The sequence below is a fragment of the Erythrolamprus reginae genome, chromosome 4, assembly GCF_031021105.1.
Source record: "Erythrolamprus reginae isolate rEryReg1 chromosome 4, rEryReg1.hap1, whole genome shotgun sequence".
Taxonomy (NCBI): Eukaryota; Metazoa; Chordata; class Lepidosauria; order Squamata; family Dipsadidae; genus Erythrolamprus; species Erythrolamprus reginae.
Window position 1 is genome coordinate 24,401,518 of NC_091953.1, and position 27,273 is coordinate 24,428,790.

Genomic DNA, 27,273 nt, shown 5'->3' on the forward strand with positions numbered 1-27,273 from the left:
CAACTTGTGAGTGTACATAAAGATTATTTTTCATGAGTGAATCATAAAGGCTAGGGACTACATTCTCTCTCTCTCTCTCTCTCTCTCTCTCTCTCTCTCTCTGTGTGTGTATGTGTGTACACACATGTATGTGTGTATGTATATGTATGGATATGGATATGGATATCGTGGAACAAACTTCCAGCAGACGTGGGAGATAAATCCACAGTAACTGAATTTAAACATGCCTGGGATAAACATAGATCCATCCTAAGATAAAATACAGAAAATAGTATAAGGGCAGACTAGATGGACCATGAGGTCTTTTTCTGCTGTCAGTCTTCTATGTTTCTATGTTTCTATATATTTTGTAGATTTTCATGGGTATATGTATGTACATTGTTGTGAGTTCGGGTTTTTCCCCGTGTAATATTTTGAGTGTCTTTCGGACGTTTCGGCGAAATCACATTCGCCATCTTCAGGCTGAAGTTATTGGCTTCATGCTGCTTTGAGTATGGTTATATGTATGTATGTGTGTGTGTGTGTGTGTGTGTTTTCGTAGATTTTCATGGGTATAGGTATGTAGGTCTAGGCATATTCAGATTTTGTAAGTAAGGTTTATAGTATTGTATATATTGTAGAGTGATACCTTGTCTTACGAACTTAATTGGTTCCAGGACCAGGTTCATAAGGTGAAAAGTTCATAAGATGAAACAATGTTTCCCATAGGAATCAATGGAAAAGCGATTTATGCATGCAAGAACAAAATTCACCCCTTTTGCCAGCCAAAACGCCTGTTTTCGAGGTGGTGGGATTCCCCTGCTGGGATTCCTCTGCAGCATCGCAAAATCCGGAGCTGGGGTTTCCCATGGAGGGGAGCCTCAGGGGAATCCCACCAGCGTGAAAACAGGTGCTTTGGCTGGCGATGGAAGTCTGGAGGCGGGGCATTCCAGCGGCGGCGGGGGGTTCGTAACGTGAAAATAGTTCGGAAGGACTTCCAGTTGTGACGTTGCCCTGGTGCCCTGTTTTTCTTGACCGCTCCGAGAAAGCTGGGCTTTTGAAGGATTTTTTTGGCTGCCAAACAGGCGATCGCAGACCCGAGGAGCTGCGATCAAATAGGGGAAACTCCAGTGCAGCTGGGGGTGTGATCGGCACCCCCTAGACATTGGGGAACCCCCTTTGCCAACCTTCAAAGAGATTGGCCTTCCCAGACCGATCCAGAAGTGCGACGTCTTTGACTCACCAGCGGAAGCCGCGAGGACGACTTAGCACCAAGATTGAGTGACAGAAAGAGAGAAAGAAAGAAAACGTGAGTGTTCAACCCGTGGATGGTTAAGAAAGTAAATAATATTTATACACTTAATGTTTCTGGTTATCTGAATTACTACTTGTATGGCTGGGCTACTAGCTGGATATCTGCCACCTCCACGTTTCCTCTGTGCAATTTCAAGGGTGACTCTGCACACTCCTTAACACTTAACAAGGTCAAGTTGTCTGGAAGTTGAATCATCGCAACTGAACTTCTTTTCTTGTTGGTTCAAAGCGTTTCACTGCTCATCCAAGTAGCTTCTTAATCTAAGCAAGTTGATTGTGGAACTTCATGTGTCCTCCGGGGAGGTTTCATTTCTCACCTAAGCTACATAGACTTGTTGGGTGAGTAGGCAGAGAGTTATTGGGATGTAAATGTGCCAACTCCTAAATCCTTTGCCCTAGGAAGGTCGTTCAGTGTGAACCTGTATGTGGACATATGAGTGGCTTGCTGGCCATGTGATCAGGTGGGAGTTGCTTGAACAATCATCATTGTACAAGTGAACTGTTAATTCCTTGTCGCTTGCTGGAGTGACAATTTACTTCGTGTTTCCCACGCTCTCCTTCCCTCAGGCTGGGTAGCTAGGCGAACAGGTGCTGCCAGAAGCATAAATGCTGCCAGTGCTGCTTCCACCCACGCCTTCTGCTTGCACCTCAGGCAGGAGGTGGCCACAAGAGGCTGGAGGGGAGCCGGGCAGGAGAGAGGGAAGCTCGTCCAAGGCCAGGAAGGAGGAAAGAGGAAAAAAGCAAGGAGCACAGATGCAGCAGCAGCATCAGGGGAAAAAAGGAGAGCCAAGACGAGACCAGTAATCCAGGAAGTGACAGCCACTGATCATCTGGAGCTGTGCACGCATCTTCATTTCTGCCAGTGGAACTGCATTCCACCCCGTCCTGCCTGCTGGCCACCTCTGGAGGTGCCTCTAACCAACTTGCTCAGACTGAAAAAGCTACTTGGATAAGCAGCACAATGTTTCAATCCAACATGAAGTCCAGTTGCCATTATTCAACCTTCAGACAATGTTGCAGTGTTTTGTCTTTTTATTTTACTCTTTATAATTGCAAAAAAGTATTTAGCTTCACATACATAGAACGGAGCTGATTTTAGCTGCACAGGAAATTGTTGGGCCTCCGTAGCAGGGTCGGATTGCCATTACGGCCGCTACCGGTGCGCTGCATGCGCAGCTTCAGTTGTCCTGCATGTGCATGTGTGTCCCCAGCATATTTTTGCTTCTGCGCATGCGCAGGAAGCAAAAACGCACTGAAATCTCACAAGGGGATGGACACGTCTGAGATTTTGGTGATTTTTTATGCTTCCGCACATGCGCAGAAGCAAAAGTTCACCTAAATCTCATACACGAGCACGTCATCCTGCAAGATTTTCCTTCTCCGCATGCGCACGAACCAAAAAATATGAAAAATGGGGGGGGGAATATGGCGGCGCCCATAGGAGTGCCACTGGAGCGGTGGCGCGCAAATTGAGCAATATGGCAGCCGCTAATAATACGCAGTCCGCTACCGCACCAGCAGCAACCCACTACTACTTCATAGTCATCCTCAAGGAGCTGACTAATAGCTGAAAACAGCCTGTGCATTCTGCAGGAGGCTCATTGTATACATGGCCCCATTGTGAACTTGGTAGTGAATTGTTCACATTTCAATTATTCAGGCTCTGCCTGCTCCGACTTACAAGACTGAAATGCTCCCAGTTGGGACTTAGAGGTTCAGTTGTGCATTGTACATGCAAATTTCTCTGTTGAAGAGAGATTTGAAAGATCATTGAGTCTGGTGTGGATAAGGAATAGTTCTCTTGGTCTTACATTTAATTTAAGTCATACACTCAAGAAAATTGACCAGTAGACCTTATTTCTACAGTTCCCGCATCTGTATTTTTCTGCCCCAGGCTTTCTTCAGGCCCTAATTAACCTTTGCTCATAAAGTGAGTTTGTATTCCAAAATTGCTTAATAGCAATCATGTACAAACTCACAAAGGGAAAAGAAGACAGAGTAAGGGCACCAATGGAAAACTTAGAAAATCTAATCTAATCTAATCTAATAGCGGATGGGCATAGGTCTGTAACTTCATTATTATGGAATAAAATAAAAATGAAATCTATGCTCCTAAATTTAACCAACTGCATAGCGATTGTATCTCACTAGGTACAACTTTTCAAGTTACATCCGGAACTCTTTAGCTCTGTATCACATATAAGATCTTTGGAGAAATTGGCCGGACTCACTTGGATTACAAGCATGGACAAATTCACTGTTCTGCATGTATTCACATACCAGTTAAAGTCTCTTCATTAATCTGCATTTTTTTTTCTTTTAAAAATATCTCAATGTATTTAATATGTTTCATATTTATTTGTAAATATATGTTATTTCAAAAAGGAAACTGTTAAAACACGCAATTAAATTGGTAAACTGTATGTAGGCTGATGGTTCGTTTTCCTATGGCTTTCTTTGTACCTGTGTTTTAACAGTTTTAATATGTTAAAAAATATTTATTGTATTACAATTGTTTATTTGCTTTTTTATTGTGCATTACCTATAGTCACATATGTGAGTTTATACAAATTGAATGAACAATTCAATACATAAGTAACTAAGTAAATTAGTTAGTTAGTTAGTTAGTAAGTAAATGCAGGTGTGTGTAATATCCTCAATGTGTTGGAGACTTACAATATTAACAAAGGGGAAGTATACTACAGATAATGACAATACCAAGAGAAAAGATCACATTGAGTGTGGCATATCAATATCCATCTTCAGTAATATAATTGCCTATCCTGAAGTTTGCTTTAGGAAAATAATCCTGTGTATTTATTTTATTTATAACGTGGATATTGCATTAATAAATATTAAATAACTAAACTTTTAAGTTTTATTATAGTATTTATTTATTTATTTGATTTTTATTTTTAGTATATTAGCATATTGTTTTTTATTTATCTTATTTGTATCTCATCTTTATTATTTTTACAAATAAATCAAGCAGACACATCCTCTTTCCTCCTCCTATTTTCCCCACAACAACATCAACCCTGTGAGGTGGGTTGGCCTGAGGGACAGTTGCTGGCGCAAAGTCACCCAGGTGGTTTTCCAATATATATAATGTATCCCATGTTTTTGCTGAATTTTTAAAATTAAGGGAGACTAGGATAGCGCTATTTCGGTCTTGTTCTGGCCTCATCAGCTAGCCATACCCTTACTGGGATTTGATCCTCGGGCTTCTGCCTTGTATGCATATAATTATAATTACATAATTGCATATTATGAAACATATATTAATATTCTATCAGAAACATTAACAGCAGCTTTATCAAACTGCTTTGGTGAAAAGAGTTTCTTTTTTAGTTGAACAGAATAACAAGCATATTTAATGCTTCATTATTTAATGAAGAATAACGACAACAGTTAAGTTTTTATTTTTAGTTTACCAAATATATTTTGCTGAAATGTTTTCTGCAACTAATCCAATTATCCATTATTTGAAAAATAAAATGTCAACATGGAAAAAATAATGTTAGCATGGGGGGGAAAATACAAACCAACCAAATCAAATTATTACCAGTAACCAAGTATCACATGGAACCATCAAATATTTAGTGTTAGTTGAAAATTAAATAAGTTGCTTTCAGCTGGTGTCCATTCCAATGAGATGACAATTTTTATGCCTGTCAGCTGTTCCCAAGTGGCACATGGGTTTCAACATTTTTTTTATGTACACAACTGTGAAAACGAAGTATTCCATCTGTCCTAGATTTCCTGCTACCCCTCTCTTGAGAATTTTCAATGTATAGTCTGTATAGTCTGGAGCAGTGGTCCCCAACGTTTTTTCCACCAGGGACCAGTTTCAGCAAGACAATTTTTCTATGGCCCGGTGGGGGCGGAAAGGGGTGTGGTTGGGGGTGGGATTAAGCATGGGGGTGCTGGTCCTCCCCGCCCCTCTTTCCCACCATCGCCCTGTGGCCGGCAGAACCTGCCTCCCAAACCCTCTTGCCCAGCGGGGGCTAAGCATTGGAGACAGGGGGTCAGGCTGGCCTTCCTGCCTCCCCCCAGCCAAAAACGCAAAAGCGCCCCGCGGCAGAAGCCAAAAGAGGCTTGAGCCTCTCGGTCCTTCCTGCCCCTCTGTCCCGTCCATCGTCCTGTGGCCGGCAGAACCTGCCTCCCGAGGCCTCTTGCCCGGCGGGAGCCGAAGCGCTGGAGGGAGGGGGTGGCGGCATGAGGGCCGGCAGCTGCTGACTCCACAGACCGGTGCAACATGCCCCGTGGCCCGGTACTGGTCTGCGGCCCGGTGGTTGGGGACCCCTGGTCTGGAGGACAGAAGGAAAAGGGGGGACATGATCGAAACATTTAAATATGTTAAAGGGTTAAATAAGGTTCAGGAGGGAAGTGTTTTTAATAGGAAAGTGAACACAAGAACAAGGGGACACAATCTGAAGTTAGTTGGGGGAAAGATCAAAAGCAACATGAGAAAATATTATTTTACTGAAAGAGTAGTAGATCCTTGGAACAAACTTCCAGCAGACGCGGTTGGTAAATCCACAGTAACTGAATTGAAACATGCCTGGGATAAACATATATCCATTGTAAGATAAAATATAGGAAATAGTATAAGGGCAGACTAGATGGACCATGAGGTCTTTTTCTGCCGTCAGTCTTCTATGTTTCTATGTTAAATGTGTTAGCTCTCCATCTTTCATAGCTATATCAACAATACCAGCTTCCCAGGCATAATAAAATTAGCCAATGCAAAAAATAGAATTAATCTAGTTCAGGTAAGTCTTCATGACTATCAGATCCACAAGTAATTCTGCTGAAAAAAGAGCGATGTATGTTTTCTTACTATAAATAATCTTCTCTGGTATGTTAAATGTTCACAGTACTTTGGGCTTTTAGATGTCTACTGGAATTTACAGAACATCAGCATTTGCATGAGGGGTATAGCCCAGTAGTGGATTCTAAACCCTTTTTACTACCAGTTTGCACATGCACATCCCAGGCGGGTGAGTAGAGCCTCCTACCACCGGTGCTACCAGTTCTAAGAACAGGTCCGAAACAGGAGCAATCAACCACTGGTTTAGCCATTTGGATCCCAATAAATGTTTGAGCAAGGATCTCGGTTGGTTTTATTCCCAGATAAAAAACCTATTGTATTAGGTACAGCAGATGAAGCAGTGAAATGGTACTGGTTCTGACCGGTTCGCCTGAACCGGTAATACAAAATGCTATCGGTTCAGGAGAATGAGTATGAACTGTTATAACTGTTACAATCAACTGTGTCGTGTGATCTAGATTAGCTAGAAAGCAAGATTTGCTGCTTTTCTACTTAATTCTACTTTTATTAATTGGATTTGTATTATTGTTTACTGTATTTATTGTTGTTGTGAGCCGCCCTGAGTCTTTGGAGAGGGGCGGCATACAAATCTAATAAATTAAATAAATTAAATTAAATTTCTAGCTAATCTAAATTGCGTGGCACACCTTTCCGCCCCCCCCAAGTAAAGGGCTCCTAGTCAGTGGTGCTACTGGTGTGCTTCCGGTGACCAGTGCGTCTGGCGTGCATGTACATGTGTGCAAGATTTGGCTTCTGCACATGCGCAGCAAACAAAATTTCACATGAGGACGCTCACATGCATGAAATTTTGGCAATTTTTGGTGAATTTTTTTTGCTTCCCCCACTGGTGGGCTACTAGTCAGAACGCTAAATTGGGCTTGCAGGGCCAGCGTGATTTTGCTTCTGCACCTGTGGAGGTAGCAAAATCGGGCATGGAGCCACAGGTGCTCCTGTGTTTTCGGATGCGCGGAAGCAAAAATAACTCGCCGAAACATGGGTGCAACTGGGGCTCCGTGTGCAATTTTGCTACCTCCATAGGTGCAGAAGCAAAATCGCGCTGGCCTCACTAGCACTTATGAGCTGCGGTGGTAAGCCCAGTTTAGCATTCCGCATACGCGGAAGCTAAAAAATGCCCCAAATCAGCAAAATCGCCCGTGTGCGAGCATCCTCGTGCAAAATTTTGCTTCCTGCAGGAGTCAAATCTCATGCGGGCATGCACAAGCACACATCGGGGGGTTTTCCTACCAGGACAGTGTACCGTGCTGCAGCCCAATACTGCCACCCCCGTCTCGCTGTTTTACTTATCTTTGCAGACTCTGATGGCTTCAAAATGAGCCGGGGTGGCGCAGCAGGTAGAGGGCTGTACTGCAAGCCACTGAAGCTGACTGTAGGTCAGCGGTTCAAATCTCATCACTGGCTCAAGGTTGACTCAGCCTTCCATCCTTCCGAGGTGGGTAAAATGAGGACCCAGATTGTGGGGACAATAGCCTAGCTCTGTTAAAAAGTGCTATTGCTAACATGTTGTAAGCCGCCCTGAGTCTAAGGAGAAGGGCGGCATAAAAATTCAAATTAAATAAATAAATGAATAAATCCTTTATTAGCGGTGTATGGTAATGCCTCCAGTGCACATGCGTGTATAAAGAACGTCACTGTCCCTTTCATTTATTTAACTAAAGCAAAGATATAGATTCAGAAGATATAACATCAGTAAAAAAGACATTATCTCATGCCTGTTTTTTCTCCTTTGTTTTGCAATAACTGGAATGTCTGTGGGACATCCATTTCTTTGGGGAGTTTTGTACAATGAGGAGCTGGCTCTCCTCCTAGTTCTTATCCCCCTTTATTGACATAAATTGAATCAGCAATCTGCTGATGTTGAAAGTTATGCTGTCATCTCTCAAGGAAGCAATGGAACAAGAGAGCATGCAAAATATACCCTTTCACCCCTAGAAAAAGTTTTCCAGCCCATCCATAGCTCAACTTAAACCCCACTTATTTTACATGATGAAATAAAGTGAAACTCGATAATGTTCAAATTGTCCAGTTCACTGTGTACTTAAACCTGGAAGCTGAATTCAATCACCCAGCTTTCACTTGTAATTGTAGACAATGACTTGAAAGTATGGAAAAGCAGTTTTTTTTCTTTTAAAATATGGATAGCTACGTATTTATTTTATTTTGTTTTATTTGTGTGTTTTGTCAAGTACGTATTGGTGGTATACAATAATATTTATGTATATGATTTTAGTAAAAGAGAAACATTAGGACAGGGGACGGAAGGCACTCTGGTGCACTTATGCACGCCCCTTACGGACTTCTTAGGAATCGGGAGAGGTCAACAGTGGATAGTATAAGGGTAAAGTTTTTGGGGTTAGGTGATGATACTACAGAGTCTGGTAATGCTCCATGCATCAACTACTCGGTTACTAAAGTCGTATTTCCTGCAGTCGAGTCTAGAGTGGTTTATTTTAAGTTTGCATCTGTTGTGTGCTCGTGTGTTGTTGTGGTTGATGCTGAAGTAGTCATTGACAGGAAGGACGTTGTAGCAGATGATTTTATGGGCTATGCTTAGGTCGTGTTTAAGGCGACATAGTTCTAAGCTTTCTAAACCTAAGATTGTAAGTCTAGTTGTGTAGGGTATTCTGTTGCGAGTGGAGGAGTGCGAGGGCTCTTCTAGAAAAGTATCTCTGGACATTTTCTATTTGATTTCACGTTTGTATTACTGACTCATTTCAAACATTATTGACAACCTGATTAACACTGTTCCTCCAAGTCATTCCATTTAACCACATTATTTTGGTGTATGTTGTGGTTGGCTCTGGCCCAGCTCCTGCCCAAGGGAATGGAGAGGTGGATGCAGGGGAAAATTCAACATGTCACAGGCCTGTGTTATTGCCGACAGAATCAGTGTAGAGTTTAGTTTCCTCGGACGAAGAAGAAGGTGGGAGTGACTCGGCAGGGGAGGGCTTGGCACACAGCCCAGGCAGTCACTCTCCCTTATCTTCCGTTGATTCAGATGATGACATTTTGGACCCACGCAAGTGCAGGATTATGCGTAGAAGAGACCAAATAAGAACATATTACAGGAAATAAGGGAGGCCACCTGTGTTTGGGTGGGACTCCAGTAATTAGGGCTGCTGCTATAAATAGCAGCATGTGGGTTTGGCCATTGTGGAAGAATATCTGATGGGAGTTTATCAGGAATCTTGTGTTGCTGGACTTTGTTGCTTTCTCATGCCTTTGAAACCAAAGCAGAGCAACGTGTGTGTGTGTCTCCCTTCGTTGGAAGAAGAAGGGGTGTGAAGTTTCTTCACAGCTGCTGGCTAAGTACTTAATGACTGCTTAAGGGACATTGTACAAACTACCCAGTTGTTTTGGGAAGAGTGCTCTTTGCAATACAAAAAGAGTGCTTTGTTTATTTTGACTTTTGTGATAAAGAACATTGTTTTGAATTGTCAAACGTGTGTGTGTCTGAAATTTGTACCCTTGAATTTTCGGGAGGCTCCTATCAGAGAGCCCGGCAGAACAACAAAGATATAACAATGTTTATATACATGATACTAGTAAGAGAGAAACATTAGGACAGGGGACAGAAGGCACTCTGGTGCACTTATGCACGCCCCTTGGCGACCTCTTAGGAATTGGAAGAGGTCAACAGTGGATAGTCTAAGGGTAAAGTTTTGGGGATTAGGTGATGATACTACAGAGTCAGGTAGTGAGTTCCATGCATCAACTACTCGGTTACTAAAGTCGTATTTCCTGCAGTCGAGTTTGGAGTGGTTTACTTTAAGTTTGTATCTGTTGGGTGTTCATGTATTTTTGTGAAGTAGTCTTTAACAGGAAAGACATTGTAGCAGAGGATATTATGGGCTATGCTATGTTTAAGGCAATGTAGTTGTAAGCTCCTATCAGAGAGCCCGGCAGAACAGTGTATAGTTCTTTGTGCAGTTCCTTATTAAAGCTGGCATCTTTGCATCTCTGTATGATTAGGGGGAAGGGAATTAAAGGCTTCAAGCAAGGGGAAAAAAATTGACAGCAAAGTTGACCCCCCCAATGAATTCTCCCTCCCAATTTTCCTAATTAGCTCCTTCTGCTAAGTCCCATTTTTGCTTGCAGTCATGGATCTCCACATTGCCCGTCTCATAACTACGTTGCGCCGCAGATGTTAGAAGAGTCCCTAGTGTCTCCCTCCGGATAACAACCCTTGGTTTTCAAAAATGCCAAGCCTTAAACCTCGTTTTCCCCCTTGGTATTTATTCTGCCATTTTTCAATCCACCGTCTTCGCATATTAAAATTATTGTCGGCTTACCGGTGGGAGGAAGGGAAATCCCCTTATTTTCCTCTGCTGCTCAGAACATATGATATCTATATTAACTGTACAATTTGCAACATATGGAGCTATTAAGCCGGTTAAGTAGCTCACAGCAAAAGAAAAATGGAAGAGGGGCTTGGTGGAAGAGAATCCTAGGAGGAGACTAATTTTGCAAATCCCCCCCCCCCCCAAAAATGTGCTTTTTCAAGAGGCAACTGGAATTTTCTCGTTTTTCTTTGAAGATGTTTCACTTCTCATTCAAGAAAGCACAACAAAGAATGTTCTTTCTGCGCCAGCTCAGGAAGCTCAAACTGCCCAAGGAGCTGCTGATACAGTTCCACAGAGGAATCATTGAGTCTGTCATCTGCACCTCTATAACTGTCTGGTTTGGTGCTGCAACCCAACAGGACCGACACAGACTTCAGAGGATAATCAGAACTGCAGAAAAAACAATTGCTGCCAACCTGCCTTCCATTGAGGACCTGTATACTGCACGAGTCAAAAAGAGGGCAGGGAAAATATTTACTGACCCCTCACATCCTGGACACAAATTGTTTCAACTCCTACCCTCAAAACATCGTCGCTACAGAGCACTGCACACCAAGACAACTAGACACAAGAACAGTTTTTTCCCCGAACGCCATCACTCTACTAAACAAATAATTCCCTCAACACTGTCAGACTTTCTACTAAGTCTGCACTTCTATTCTACTAGTTTTTCTCATCATTCCTTTCACCCATTTCCTCCCATGTTGACTGTATGACTGTAACTTGTTGCTTATATCCTAAGATTTTTATTAATATTGCTTCTTCATTGCTTATTTGACTCCTATGACAATCATTAAGTGTTGTACCACATGATTCTTGACAAATGTATATTTTATTTTATGTAAGCTGAGAGCATATGCACCAAGACAAATTCCTTGTGTGTCCAATCACACTTGGCCAATAAAATTCTATTCTATTCGAAGAAGCTTCTTCAACTCTTGGATGAAAAGCGAAACATCTTCAAAGAAAAAGCAACTGTGTTCTTTTTGCCGATGATGTAAAACTTTTCAATACCACAGACAACACAACTATTCTCCAAAAAGACCTTGACTTCATCTCAGATTGGTCTAACACTTGGCAACTTCAAATATCATCTAGCAAATGCTCTGTTCTCCACATCGGCAAAAAGAATCTGAACCTCGTATACAAACTAAATAAACAAAACCTGACAAACAACCCCCACGCAGTAAAAGACCTTGGTATACTAATATCAAATGACCTAAGTGCCAAAGCCCATGGCAACAATATCGCCAAAAAGGCTTCTAAAATTGTCAACCTGATCCTACGTAGCTTCTGCTCCGGCAATCTCACTCTACTCACCAGAGCTTACAAAACTTTCGCCAGACCCATCCTTGAATACAGCTCACCTGTCTGGAACCCACACCGAATATTGGACATCAACATCCTAGAAAATGTCCAACCATACTTCACCAGAAGAGCCCTTCACTCCACCACTCGAAACAGAATACCCTACGAGACTAGACTTTCAATCCTGGGTCTAGAAAGCTTAGAACTACGACGCCTTAAACATGATCTAAGTATTGCCCACAAGATCATATGCTGCAACGTCCTGCCTGTCAACAACTACTTCAGCTTCAACCGCAATAACACAAGAGCACGCAACAGGTTCAAACTTAATATCAACTGCTCCAAACTTGACTGTAAAAAATATGACTTTAGCAACCAAGTTGTTTGCCTTTTGAAAAAACACCTTTGGGACAATAACCATAACCTGGATGCTGAGAATCTCCATAGACATTTAGACCCAGAGACATTTTCTCCCTCACGCCATCACTCTGCTAAACACCCAATTACCACAGTACTGTCTTATCATGTATATTTACCCATGAAGTATACCTGTATTACTATTATCCTTCTCTTCTTCTCTACTACCTTCTGTTATGGGTGTCATTATTATAATATATAATATAATATAACTAGAATATAGCTCATCTATTTGGAAACCATACCACATTTATGATATTAATACCCTTGAAAATGTCCAGAGAGACTTCACCAGAAGAACTCTTCACTCCTCTACCAGTAACAGAACACCCTACGAAACTAGACTTAGAAACCTGGGTCTAAAAAGCTTAGAACTAAGACGCCTCAAACATGATCTAAGTATTGCCCACAAGATCATATGCTGCAACGTCCTGCCTGTCAAAGACTATTTCAGTTTCAACCACAACAACACAAGAGCCCACAACAGATACAAGCTCAATATTAACCGCTCCAAACTTGACTGTAAAAAATATGACTTTAGTAATTGAGTTATCGAAGCGTGGAATTCATTACCGGACTCTGTAGTATCATCCCCTAACCCCCAGCACTTTACCCTTAGACTATCCACGGTTGACCTCACCAAGTTCTTAAGAGGTCAGTAAGGGGCGTACATAAGTGCACCAGAGTGCCTACCGTCCCCTGTCCTATTGTCTCTCCTATATCTCCTATATCTTCTCTTCTATACCTATATCTTTTCCTGCTATTCTCTCATAGTTATATTTCACTCCTTTATTTTCTCCTCTATTCCCTCTTTAATACATTCTACCTGATTATATCCTCTATGACCCTCATTGTGTATTATTGTGTATTGGACAAAACAAATAAATAAAATAAAATAATTATTATCACTCTATTGTTTTGCATGTACACTGAAAGTTTCTACCAAAGTGACAAATTCCTTGTGTGTCTAATCACACATGGCAAAATAAAATATCCTTTCCTCCTTTCCTTTCCTTTCCTTTCCATCCTCACAAGGATTCTCTTTTTAAAATGACATCGTAAAAATAAGACAATAAAAAGCAGTCTTGTCCAGGTTAAGCTTAGCTCCTGGACTACATGTCCAAGCAGTTTTCTTGACAATCCTACGGAAATTGTTTGCCATTAACAATTTCTGTTTTTTCCTAAGAGACTTAGAATTGTGTGGTGGCTTCTCATCCACATATTTCAGGTATCACTAGGCTTAGTTTTTTGAGATTATGAAGGTTACCTAGGCACTGCTACCTGCTGTAATTCATAAGGCAATGCTGCGATTCAAATATGTAACCAGAGGCATATTAGATTAATTTGTATAGAACTTAGAATGGAATAACAGAGTTGGAAGGGACATTGAAGGTCTTCTAGACCAACCCCTTGCTTAGGCAGGAAACCCTATACCGCTTTAGAAAAATGGTTATCCAACATCTTCTTCAAAACTGCCAGTGTTGGGGCATTCACAACTTCTGGAGGCAAGCTCTTCCACTGATTAATTGTTTTAACTGTCAGGAAATTTCTGCTTGGTTCTAAGTTGCTTCTCTCCTTGATTAGTTTTTACCCATTGCTTCTTGTCCTACCGGCTCCCTCTTTTTGTGGCAACCCCTGAGATATTGGAGCACTGCTCTCATGTCTCCCTAGTCCTTCCTTTCATTAAACTAGACATATCCAGTTCCTGCAAACGTTCATCAAATGTTTTAGCCTCCAGTCCCCTAATCATCTTTGTTGCTCTTCTCTGCAATCTTTCTAGTGTTTCAACATGCCTTTTACATTGTGGTGATCAAAACTGAATGCAGTATTCCAAGTGTGGCCTTACCAAGGCATTATAAAGTAATAATTTGTTTGTTTGTCAAACATGTATAGGATAGTAGCAGTTTGTATAAACATAAGTAAAAAGTAATAATAAAAGAGGACAATAGGACAGTAGGACAGGGATGGTAGACACAGTGGTGTGCTTATGCAGAAGGCGGTCTCGGAGATATTCTGGTCCGATGCCATGCAGTTCCATTGAGCGTTACACATTAAGTGCAATTGGTCAGCCAGTTTCGAATACATCTGGTGGTGTTGCTGTCTAACCCACATTTATCTAGTAGTAGGTTATGGTCTACTTTATCAAATGCCTTACTGAAATCCAAGTAAATTATATCAACAGCATTCCCCTGGCCCACTAATTTTATCATTTTGTCAAAGAATGCAATATAAGGTTAGTCTGGCATGATCAGTTTTGACAAACCTACGTTGGCTTTTGGTTATTACTTTTTCACTTATTCACTTTTTATAGTGCACATGCAAGGCTAATTTAGTATAGTCATCTCTTTAACTGGAGCCGAAAACTCTTGCCATATCTAACAATGAAATAAATAAGACAACGACCAACAAAGCAACTTATCAAAACCAACTCCCTAATTATTTATTAGCAGACTAAAATATATTGCTACATACTGTACGAGCTGAGAATTTAAGATTGTTCTCACTCTGTGTTATTCTACCACTTAAGTGGGGGGGAAAGAAACCCTACAGACCAATTTTAAACCTGAAGTAATTTATTCTGGGTCACATAATCTGGCTTTTGCTATTTGGCAACCACCCCCAAACCAAATTATTCTGATTAAAGTGCACTTTATTGCTATGGATTGCATATGTGAATTATTACGTTCAATTCATTATGGCTCAAATCCAAATGAGCTGCTTAGGCATACATAAGTACTTGACAGTGTGTGTACCCTTCTAGTTCCCCTGGACTAAATCAACAGACTTACGCATGCTTAAGCCATTGAAATCAATGGGTTTATGTATTCTTAGATCCAGTAAAACATCTGGTTTTAATTTGTAAGTGTAACTGCTTTCTTCTGGGTTTCTTTGAGTTTCCAGGCATAGCTTTATTGGCTGGGCTGAATGCAGCATTAGGAAGGGATAGATCAGAATTCCTGTTTAAGGTAGCTTTCCTCCCTATGAAACTCTGACTTCTGCTGCAGGAAGAGCAGATTTTGATTCAGTTTGATTTGGGGTTATGATTACCATCCCACAGACAAAGCAACTGCATTGAACTGGGAGAGAAAAACAGAATTGGTAGAAATTATTTCAGCCACTGAAAATTCCAGCTTAGTGCAGGATCCAAATTAAGGCATTTACAAAACCTGTCTATTCAATTTACTATCAATACACTCCAAGACCAGAGAGGTAATAATACCACTCTATAAGGCCCTGGTCAGGCCACACCTGGAGTATTGCATCCAGTTCTGGTCACCACACTTCAAAAAAGATATAGAGACTCTAGAGAGGGTGCAGAAAAGAGCAACTAAAATGATAAAGGGACTAGAGACCAGGTCATACGAGGAAACGTTGCTGGAACTGGGCATGGATAGTCTAGTAAAAAGAAGGGCTAGGGGGGACATGATAGCTGTATACAGGTACTTGAGGGGTTGCCACAGAGAGGAGGGGGACACACTGTTTTCCAGGGCACCAGAGGGCCGGACGAGGAACAACGGTTGGAAAATGACCAAGGAAAGATTCAACCTGAAGATAAGAAAGAATTTCCTGACAGTGAGAGCGATCAAGCAGTGGAACGGCCTGCCAGCGGAGGTTGTGGACTCCCCAACTTTGGACACTTTCAAGAGGAGATTGGACTGCCATTTGGCTGGGGTGATGTAGGATTTCCTGCTCAGGCAGGGGCTTGGACTTGATGACCTGCAAGGTCCCTTTCAACTCTAATAGATAGATAGATAGATAGATAGATAGATAGATAGATAGATAGATAGATAGATAGATAGATAGATAGATAGATAGATAGATAGATAGATAAATTGTCTGCTTGAAGTTATCCAGCCGATGCGAACTTACCACTTCATTAATTAGTTCCACTATAGAACTGACCTGACACTTCCGAACTAGAATTTATCTTCTATAAATTAAGATCCTGATTATTTCATCTCCTACAGCAGTGTTTCTCAATTATTTTCTGATTGGATCCTGCCCTGCTAAAAAGGGCATTGCCCACTCAAATGCAGCACCTTTACACAGACTTATCATGAAAGAGACTTTCATAGGATCCCAAGCAAAGTCCTCAGGAGATGAATTGAAAAAGTTCTGACATTCTTGTAGAAATACATCAAGTTTATCTCTTGCCCCTGTAAAAACGGATGGCTTAGCTAAGTAAATCTTTGGCCTTGGTTGAATGATTACTTGTGGTTGCACGGGGGTTGCGCCTTGATTTTGTAATGCGATGATTTGTGCCTGTAGAGTAGTTACCATTTGTGTTAACAGTTGAACATCATTAGCTAAATTGGCCCTCCTGAGCTGGCTGGTTGAATTTCTTAATTAATTCAAAGTTGGGGAGTATGCTGTCCCCAGAGACAGAGATAGTTGGACTGTATTTAGGCATGTCTCTTTAAGATATTGCATTAGGGGAAATGTAGTGAAATTGCACTCTGGGTAATGTAGTTTTACATGTGACCACATTTGTGTATTCCTATTGGCTCTGACTCAGGATGAGGTGTAATTGAAGAGAACAATCCACAGGGTCTTTGTCTTCACTCACTAACTCAGCCAACTACACCTAGAGCCTGGGTCAATTCAACCTCTTTTTACCTGCACAATGGGAAAGATTATACTACAGAAGAATCACATCATAACTGTGAGTTATTGTGAGAATTCCTATAATAAAATGATCTGTGATATCTCTTTGTGCTGAGTTATCTGACTGGGAAAAGTTGAGCTTGTACCAGAACAGGGAGTTTCAACACTGTTCTGGTTTCTGGTAGAATTTTTAGCTATTACAAATAACTTTTACTAAATGCGGTATTTCATAAACAAAGAAACTCCATCTTTATTCTCTTCCTTCCGTATTCAAAATACACTTCATACTAGCACATTTCTTGTTCTCCCGTTATCTCTTCTAATTACATTCCTTTTTCATTCCTCCCAGCCTCCTCCGTTCACCAAGATTTATGTACTCAAAGCATGATTCAAAAACAGCAGAGATGACTAGAAAATAACACAGAATGAGTTTGCTTGCTTGGGAGCTGAATGGGAACACCTTCCATTTTTGTTCTACAACATTGAAACTCCACCCTTCTTCCCCACTGACCCCCTGACGTACCAAATACATCACTTCAGTATTTAACCCATTCATCCCCTTAATATCTTCTTCCAAACACCTGTTACTTACGTTTTTGGACCCTTCTAAATTTAGGATCGACCCAGCGAACGTCTGATTCTTCCTCGCTAGATTCTGGACTCATAGCCCCATCTTGTTGCTGGCCTCCCACCTGTTCTACTACCTGTAACCCCGGGCCCACCACTAATTCATAAACACTATCTGTATCAGAGTCCTCAAGTTCTTCATCATCCTCCAACTGACCAGGAGTATGTACAACATCAAGGGACGCACCCCACTATTTGAGAAGGACTGTCCTATACCAACAATACTTGAAAAGAAATCATGGTTGATTGCTGCGTGATACTATTTTATTTATTTATTTATTTATTTATTTATTTGTTTGTTTGTTTGTTTGTTTATTTATTTATTTATTTATTTTATTTATTAGATTTGTATGCCGCTCCTCTCCGAAGGGTTCTTGAAGAGTCCTATTGTATTTCTCAAGAGCAAATACCCAGTCACTTAAATCATCATTGTTGCCCTCTCTATACTGTTTATTATTATTATTATTATTATTATTATTATTATTATTATTATTATTAATAATTAGATTTGTATGCCGCCCTTCTCCGTAGACTCAGGGCGGCTCACAACAACAACAAAGACAATGTAAGAACAAATCTAATAATTTAAAAAACACTAAAAACCCCATTATTAAAAGCAAACATACACACAAACATACCTTGTATAAACCAGAGGTCCCCAACCTTTTTTGCACCAGGGACCGGCTTTAAGCTAGACCAATTTTCCATGGCCCGGTGGGGGGGGCTTTGGTCATATGGGGGTGGGGTTATGGAGGGGTGGAGCTTAGTGACGCAGCCCTCCACACTTCTCCACAGGGCGGGGAGAATCAGGAGGCTCCTTTGGCGGCTGGGGGCTGCCTGGCTTTGTGATTTTGGCTGGGGGGGGAGTTAGGAAGGTCCTACTTCTCCCCCCCCCAGCCAAAAATTCAAAGCCTATCTGCTGGATACGGGCGATGAGTGGGGCAGAGCGGCGCGGAAGTCTCTTGCAGCAGCTGCCACAGCCACCGTCTTCGGCACCGCTCGTCCCGCTCATCGCCCGTATCCAGCAGATAGGCTTTGAGTTTTTGGCTGGGGGGGGAGAAGTAGGACCTTCCTAACTCCCCCCAGCCAAAATCACAAAGCCAGGCAGCCCCCAGCCGCCAAAGGAGCCTCCTGATTCTCCCCTTTGAATCCCGCCGGCCAAGAGCACTCGGGCAGCAGCTTCTGCCAGACACGGGGAATGAGCGGGACGAGCGGTGCCGAAGCCGGTGGCTGTGGCAGCTGCTGCAAGAGGCTTCCGCGCCGCTCGTCCCACTCATCGCCCGTATCCAGCAGATAGGCTTTGAGTTTTTGGCTGGGGGGGGAGAAGTAGGACCTTCCTAAGTCCCCCCCCCAGCCAAAAACTCAAAGCCTATCTGCTGGATACGGGCGATGAGTGGGACAGAGCGGCGCGGAAGCCTCTTGCAGCAGCTGCCACAGCCACCGGCTTCGGCACCGCTCGTCCCGCTCATCGCCCGTATCCAGCAGATAGGCTTTGAGTTTTTGGCTGGGGGGGGAGAAGTAGGACCTTCCTAAGTCCCCCCCCCAGCCAAAAACTCAAAGCCTATCTGCTGGATACGGGCGATGAGTGTGACAGAGCGGCGCGGAAGCCTCTTGCAGCAGCTGCCACAGCCACCGGCTTCGGCACCGCTCGTCCCGCTCATCGCCCGTATCCAGCAGATAGGCTTTGAGTTTTTGGCTGGGGGGGGAGAAGTAGGACCTTCCTAACTCCCCCCCAGCCAAAATCACAAAGCCAGGCAGCCCCCAGCCGCCAAAGGAGCCTCCTGATTCTCCCCGCCCTGCCCGACGCCCCACCCTGTCCTGCATAATGTCCTCTGCCGGGAGGGCAGCGGCGCCGCGGACCGGCTGGAAAACCCCAACGGCCCGGTCCCGGTCCACGGACTGGCGGTTGGGGACCTCTGGTATAAACTATATAGGCCCGAGGGAGATATCTCAGTTCCCCCATGCCTGATGGCAGAGATGGGTCTTAAGAACTTTACGAAAGGCAAGGAGGGTGGGGGCAGTTCTAATCTCCAGGGGGAGCTGGTTCCAGAGGGTCGGGGCCACTACAGAGAAGGCTCTTCTCCTGCGTCCCGCCAAACGACGTTGTTTAGTCGACGGGACCCGGAGAAGGCCAACTCTGTGGGACCTAACTGGTCACTGGGATTTGTGCGGCAGAAGGCGGTCCCAGAGATATTCTGGTCCGATGCCATGAAGGGCTTTATAGGTCATAACCAACACTTTGAATTGTGACCGGAAATTGATCGGCAACCAATGCAGACTGCGGAGTGTTGGTGTGACATGGGCATATTTGGGGAAGCTCATGATTGCTCTCGCAGCTGCATTCTGCACGATCTGAAGTTTCCGAACACTTTTCAAAGGTACTTCAATTTACTTTTCTTAAGGTACTTAATTAAACTCTACAGCCTTCTAAAAATGCATTTGAGTGCCTTTTCCCTGTAATATGACCAGCTGTTCTTGAAGATTCCTTAGAAATGGTCTATATCACCTCAAAGCAGGAAACATTGACGGGGGGAGAGATAATATTTTATTTTAATTGCAGAGGATCATTTTCCTATGTGTTCAAACATGGCCTTTTCACAGACTTCCCCTCTCTCAGTTGTATTGTTAAACTTAGAACAATGACAGTATTTACATCAAACAGAATGGTAGAATTCCACTTACATCCAAAGAATCTTCATTCACAAGGATGAGGGTCATACTCTGGGAAATAAGCCTGCAGGAGTATCCTAGAGAAATAATCAACATACAATGGGTAGTATCAGAAAATATCATCAAAGGGCTCATAAAAAAAAACTTATCTTATTTTCTTCATGCTAAAAAGAGCAAAGCATCTTCTTCAGTTATCCTATCATCATGAGTGAAAGGATAGAATCAGGCTAGAAAGCCTAAATTCTCAATCAACCTCCCTTTCTTCATTGGTAAATTTGCATGAGTTGGCAGGTCAGCTTTTGTGCAAGTTTAATATATAAATAACTATAAATCCTAATGGACATTTCTAAATTGTGTAAAGATTTGCAGAGAATCTGAGAATAACAGAATGTACAAGAGCTCCCCAGCATAGCCTTTATGACACTTTTAATTGTGTGCAAGAAACACATGCCCAGTGAAGTATGAGATGGAAATACACTGCTCAAAAAAAATAAAGGGAACACTTAAACAACACAATAGAACTCCAAGTCAATCAAACTTCGGTGAAATCAAACTGTCCACTTAGTGTTCTGTCGGGCTCTCTGGTAGACTCCTCCCAAAAATTCACAGGTACAAATTTCAGACACACACACATTTGAAAATTCAAAACAATGTTCTTTATAATGAAAAGTCACTTAAGCCCTCTTTTGGTATAACAAGGAGCACTGGTCTCCAAACAAACTGGTAATTGGTACAAGTCCCTTATCAGGTCTGTGATACTTAGCTTGCAGCTGTGAGGCAATTCACAGTCCTTCTTTCACAAAGTGAAACACACTTTGCTCTGGTTTAGTTTCAATCAGCACACAAAAGGTCAAAGTCAGTAAAGCAGGCACGAAACACAACGATCAGATAATCCTCCACAATGGCCAAACCCACAGGCTGCTATTTATAGCAGCCTCACTAATTACCACAGCCCCACCCAACCACAGGTGGCCTCATTTTCTTTGATAATAATCTCTCAGTTGTTGTTGCCTATGCATCGCTCTCCGCATGCGTGGCTGTATCATTAACTCTTGTTCTGAATCCAAGGAGGAGCTAGATAATTGATCTCCTTCTGAGCTGTCTGCCACACTCTCCTCCTCCCTGTCACTCATGTCTTCTTGGTCAGAGGAGCCTTCATCAGCAGATTCCACCAGGGGCAAAACAGGCCTGCAGCATGTGGATGTCTCCCCCACATCCACAGTCCTTGGGGCAGGAGCTGGGCCAGAGCTAACCACAACACTTAGGAAGCAACACCGATTGACAATCAATTTCACATGCTGTTGTGCACATTCAACTTTGTACAGAACAAAGTATTCGATGAGAATATTTCATTCATTCAGATCTAGGATGTGTTCTTTGAGTGTTCCCTTTATTTTTTTTGAGCGGTGTATAGTTTTTAAAAAGAGCTGTGCTGAATCAGGCAGAACAGCCTATCCCTAAATTAGCATCCGTCAGCTAACTTTAAAGGTTGTGCACTCTAGAAATTGCTCAGTCTCAACGGAGCTGAAGAGCACTGGATTGAGGAAGGCTGGACTATGTAATACATCCACTTTATTTCCATAGTGGCTAGTCAGATGCCCTTACGATGGTGCCTCTGCAATAAATTATACGAATGGCAAAATAAAAGTATGCAGTGACATCATCAAACAAACCATTTTTGCATCATTTCCCCAGTCACTGCAAACCCAAGAAAAATAACAGGGCCTGCTTTGCTGACACAGGTTGCAAGTTATTTGCTTACTGTGTTTGTGTTTGGCTTAAAGTGTTATGAAAACCAAGGCACTTTGATTGGTAAACTATAGTCTATGGCTCACATTGTTACGCAAACTGAGCCAGCTACGTTGTATTAAATAAATCATGGTTTTATTTACTCATGCAATCTATAGTAGGGATCTCCAACCTTGGTAGCTTTAAGACCTGTGGGCTTCAACAGCAAAGCAGTCTTAGGAATTCTGGAGTTGAAGTCCACAAGTCTTAAAGTTGCCAAGGTTGGAGACTCCCGATCTAGAGATCGTCCATTTCCTATTGTGTATTATACTGCACTGCACGGTATTGTATTAATACATAAAAGTTAATGACTGTCCATCTCACTCATGGAGTGATTCTAGACTGCAGATTACAGTTTAAAAAGTAAGAAAAAGAAGAGAAAAAGAAACCACGAGCGACTTGAAGATAAATATTGGAACAAACAAATCCAACAGGGGCTCAACCACCATCCTGCTCCAAAGTTCAATAACCAGGTCTTTAATAGGGTGTCATTAGGGTGAGACCCATCTGGATAGCTTGGAGATCTAATTCCAGAAGGCAGGTACCATGACCAAGAAGACATACTTCCTTGTGTCAGATGACATTGTTTAAACTACAGCTGACCTTGGAACATCATCTTTTGGTTCAAAAGATGGTTGACGAAAAGATATTGACAAAATTGAACGGGCTACAAGAATGGTGGAAGGTCTTAAGCATAAAACATATCAGGAAAGACTTAATGAACTCAATCTGTATAGTCTGGAGGACAGAAGAAAAAGTGGGGACATGATCGAAACATTTAAATATGTTAAAGAGTTAAATAAGGTCCAGGAGGGAAGTGTTTTTAATAGGAAAGTGAACACAAGAACAAGGGGACACAATCTGAAGTTAGTTGGTGGGAAGATCAAAAGCAACATGAGAAAATATTATTTTACTGAAAGAGTAGTAGATCCTTGGAACAAACTTCCAGCAAATTTCCACTACCGGTTTTCCAGAACCTATCAAATCCTGTTGAGTTTCACCCTGTGATTTATTTGTTGAATAAATGTATTTGTTTGTTGATTTCTCCAACAAACTTAGACTAAAACATATCATGATTCGATGTATATGTATAATGTATCCGACCAGCAACTATCAGATAAATGGTCTTAACTGAACATTATTTGTATTATTATTATTTACAAAAGCATACAATACCTACAATGAAGAATAGTAACGTTGATGAACATAAATTATTAGATTAAATCTGAATAAAACTGAATAAAATTTGGGGGAGGATGAAAGTTTTTGATCAAGAGTAAAAACCAACTATAGACAAATGTAGTGAGTTTCTATAATGTCTCTCTAAAGACCTGTATGCTGAACAATTTCATAAAGCTGGAATGAGGTCTGGCATGCCAAATTATGTTTTTAAAAATTCTTTGAGAAATAACAGCTTTAAGGATTATTCATCGAGTGAGACCTGGTTTTTCCCCTGAGAATGACTGTGGACCTAAACTGTTACAAATTTGGTATAACTAATTGAAAGGGATTTTTTGGTAGTTTTTGATTGGAACAACAGCTGCAGCAGCGAACAGTAATTTCTAAGCTTCTTCTTGCTGTTTTATTTTACATCTTTCATACCATGCAAGATGCCACTTGACAAGTGGAACTGGAGAATAGCAAGACACATTCTATTGAATTCCTCAGTAATCAGCAAGAGCTCACATTAAATTATGCAAGGAGATTTGCATCAGGATTGATTTCTCACTCAAATACATACATACATACACTTCCCTTGGAGATGTAAAGAGAAAAGGGCCAGTGATAATATTAAACTATTTACAGGAGAAGGCAGAAATATCTGTCTGTCTTCTATCTATTCTCTATCTATCATCTATCTATCTATCGGTATCTATCTACCTGTACCTATCTACCTACCTACGGTACTTTTCTTTTATCTATCTATATTCTATCTATCTATCTATCTATCTATCTATCTATCTATCTATCTATCTTCTATCTATCAACTCATCTATCTATCTATCTATCTATCTACCTGTACCTACCTACCTACCTACCTATTGTTCTTTTATCTATCTATATTCTATCTATCAACTCTTTCATCTATCTATCTATCTATCTATCTATCTATCTATCTATCTATCTATCTATCTATCTATCGGTATCTATCTACCTGTACCTACCTACCTACCTACCTATTGTTCTTTTATCTATCTATATTCTATCTATCAACTCTTTCATCTATCTATCTATCTATCTATCTATCTATCTATCTATCTATCTATCTATCTATCGGTATCTATCTACCTGTACCTACCTATCTACCTACCTACGGTACTTTTCTTTTATCTATCTATATTCTATCTATCTATCTATCTATCTATCTATCTATCTATCTTCTATCTATCAACTCATCTATCTATCTATCTATCTATCTATCTATCTATCTATCTATCTATCTATCTATCTATCGGTATCTATCTATCTGTACCTACCTACCTAACTACCTACCTATTTTTCTTTTATCTATCTATATTCTATCTATCAACTCTTTCATCTATCTATCTATCTATCTATCTATCTATCTATCTATCTATCTTCTATCTATCAACTCATCTATCTATCTATCTATCTATCTATCTATCTATCTATCTATCTATCTACCCATCTATCTATCTATCTATCTATCTATCTATCTATCTATCTATCTATCTATCTACCCATCTATCTATCTATCTATCTATCTATCTATCTATCTATCTATCTATCTATCTATCTATCTACCTACCTACCTACCTACCTACCTACCTACCTACCTACCTACCATCTATCTATCGGTTTCTATATTGTAATATATTGTTTGTATTGTAAGCTTCCCAGAGTCATTGACTGAGATGGGCAGCTATAGAAATCAATTAATCAATCAATCAATCCTTCAAATAAAGAAATAAAACTGGAGCTGAAAAGCAATGGGGCAAAGACGGAATATTCATTTAACACAGGAATAAAAATATTAATACTGTAATGAAAATATTAGGAAGGTGATATTAAGCTCCATTTAAACACTTAGAAACCAGCTAACATTCTGTTTGGATTTCATTTGCAACTGTCACTGGGGATTATTGATTTTTAAAATTAAATTCAAGATGCTATATAATTGTTGGGTTTTAGTTACTATTTAGTCTATATGTCAGAATGAAAGTGACTAAGTTTTATTGAGGAAAAGTGATTTAACCACAGGAACTTTCAGGTTTTTAATGATTTTGTGATATTATCCTTTTGGGTTTATACCCTATTTATACAACACTGAATATAGATCATTTATTATTTTTATACACTTGAAATTGCTCACAATTGCTCCTTCTATCCTATTTTGACTGGTTCTCTCTCCCCCATTTACTCCGTTAAAAGAAAAATCTTTGATTTATACACTATATTTGGCAATTTGCATTGACACTTTTGCAGTAATTGTTTCATTGGTTAGATTTCTCTAAGTATGTCATGTACACCCTTATTATCCATTGAAGTAACATAATGTAGCATAATTAATACATACATATAAAATGAGATGCTAGAATCATTCAAGTTGCCTGCACTAATAACATTCCTTGGAATTATGGATACAATATCTGCCTTAAGGAATTCCAGGAATTTTCTAATTAGTCCACTCTTTAACTGTCTCCTATAGAGTTCCAATCAGTCAGGTTACTAGCCAAATCAGTTGTCAGGCTAATGCCATCATTTGAGGTGGAGACTTTGGCCTGCCACATATTACAATGTAGAGCATATTAGTCTGTGAGAATTTGGGAAGGGCTGCTACATGAGGGTTGTAGAATGGTAGCCATAACAAATTTCTTGTAGATGTTCAAGGTCATCCTTTGTTCAGCACCTGCCTGGAAGTTGCGGCTCTATTTGGCCAGGGAGTCATTGCTCACAGTCACTCATGCCCTCATCACCTCGAGATTCGATTACTGCAACGCTCTCTACATGGGGCTACCTTTGAAAAGTGTTCGGAAACTTCAGATCGTGCAGAATGCGGCCACAAGAGCCATCGTGGGGCTTCCTAGATTCGCCCACGTTTCTGCAACACTCCGCGGCCTGCACTGGCTGCCGATCGGTTTCCGGTCACAATTCAAAGTGTTGGTAAAGCCCTACATGGCATTGGGCCAGAATACATCCGGAACTGCCTTCTACTGCACGAATCCCAGCAGCCAATAAGGTCCCACAGAGTTGGCCTTCTCCGGGTCCCGTTGACCAAACAATGTCGTTTGGCAGGCCCCAGGGGAAGAGCCTTCTCTGTGGCGGCCCCAGCCCTCTGGAATCGACTCCCCCCAGAGATTAGAATGGCCCCCACCCTCCTTGTCTTTCGCAAATTACTCAAGACCCACCTTTGTCGCCAGGCATGGGGGAGTTAGGATATTCCTTCCCCTAGGCCATGAGCCGGAATGGCGCAGCAGGTAGAGTGCTGTACTGCAGGCCACTGAAGCTGACTATAGATCTGAAGGTCAGCGGTTCAAATCTCATCACCGGCTCAAGGTTGACTCAGCCTTCCATCCTTCCGAGGTGGGTAAAATGAGGACCCGGATTGTGGGGGCAATAGCCTAGCTCTGTTAAAAAGTGCTATTGCTAACATGTTGTAAGCCGCCCTGAGTCTAAGGAGAAGGGCGGCATAAAAAAATCGAATAAATAAATAAATAAATAAATAAATAAATAAATTACAAGTTATGTATGGTATGTTTGTGTGTATGTTTGGTTTTTATAATAAGGGTTTTTAGTTGTTTTATTAAATTGGATTGTTACATGTTGTTTTTTATCATTGTTAGCTGCCCCGAGTCTGCGGAGAGGGGCGGCATACAAATCCAATAAATAAACAAATAAATAAATAAAATAAGTTGATGGGAGGATTGGACACACTGGCAGAACCAGACTGGGCCACATGATGAATTTACGGATGTGGGAAAAAGGGAATGAACTTTAAACTGAGTGGAGAAACCCACAGGACTTCAGATTCAAGTTTCTCCCAGGTGTGCCAACATGGCTCTGCTAATAAATTGCATTTTGGAGGAAGGCCATTTCGGATGCTATCTGGAACACTGACAGCAGGAATCTTTCATTTATATCATAACCTCAGGATCTACAATTTATATCTGGTGACATTTGCAAAAGACAACTTCACCGGGAAAATTGAAGAGTTTTTACCTATATTGAGAGCAGTTTCTTGCTTGTCCCCTGTTAGTACCCAAATCTTGATCTCTGCTTTTATTAGAGTAGATATTGTTTCCGGAACACCAGCTTGAAGGCGATCTTCAATGGCTGTTGCACCCAGAAGCAGCAATTCCTGAAGGAGAAAGAAATGGACTTATGTTCAAAAGTAAAAAAAGCAATGAT

General features: G+C 41.3%; 1 protein-coding gene across 7 annotated transcripts in view; it reads right to left on the bottom strand.

Moving 5' to 3' along the window:
- ATP8A2 (ATPase phospholipid transporting 8A2) overlaps nt 1–27,273 on the bottom strand; it is a 460,631-nt gene that overhangs the window by 286,766 nt on the left and 146,592 nt on the right. For all 7 annotated transcript variants that reach the window (XM_070749818.1, XM_070749817.1, XM_070749821.1 and 4 more), the window contains 2 exons: nt 27,085–27,223; nt 20,128–20,192 (listed from right to left, as the gene is read on the bottom strand). In XM_070749818.1, coding sequence (XP_070605919.1) covers nt 20,128–20,192; nt 27,085–27,223 — 204 coding nt within the window. The remainder of the gene's footprint in view (nt 1–20,127; nt 20,193–27,084; nt 27,224–27,273) is intronic.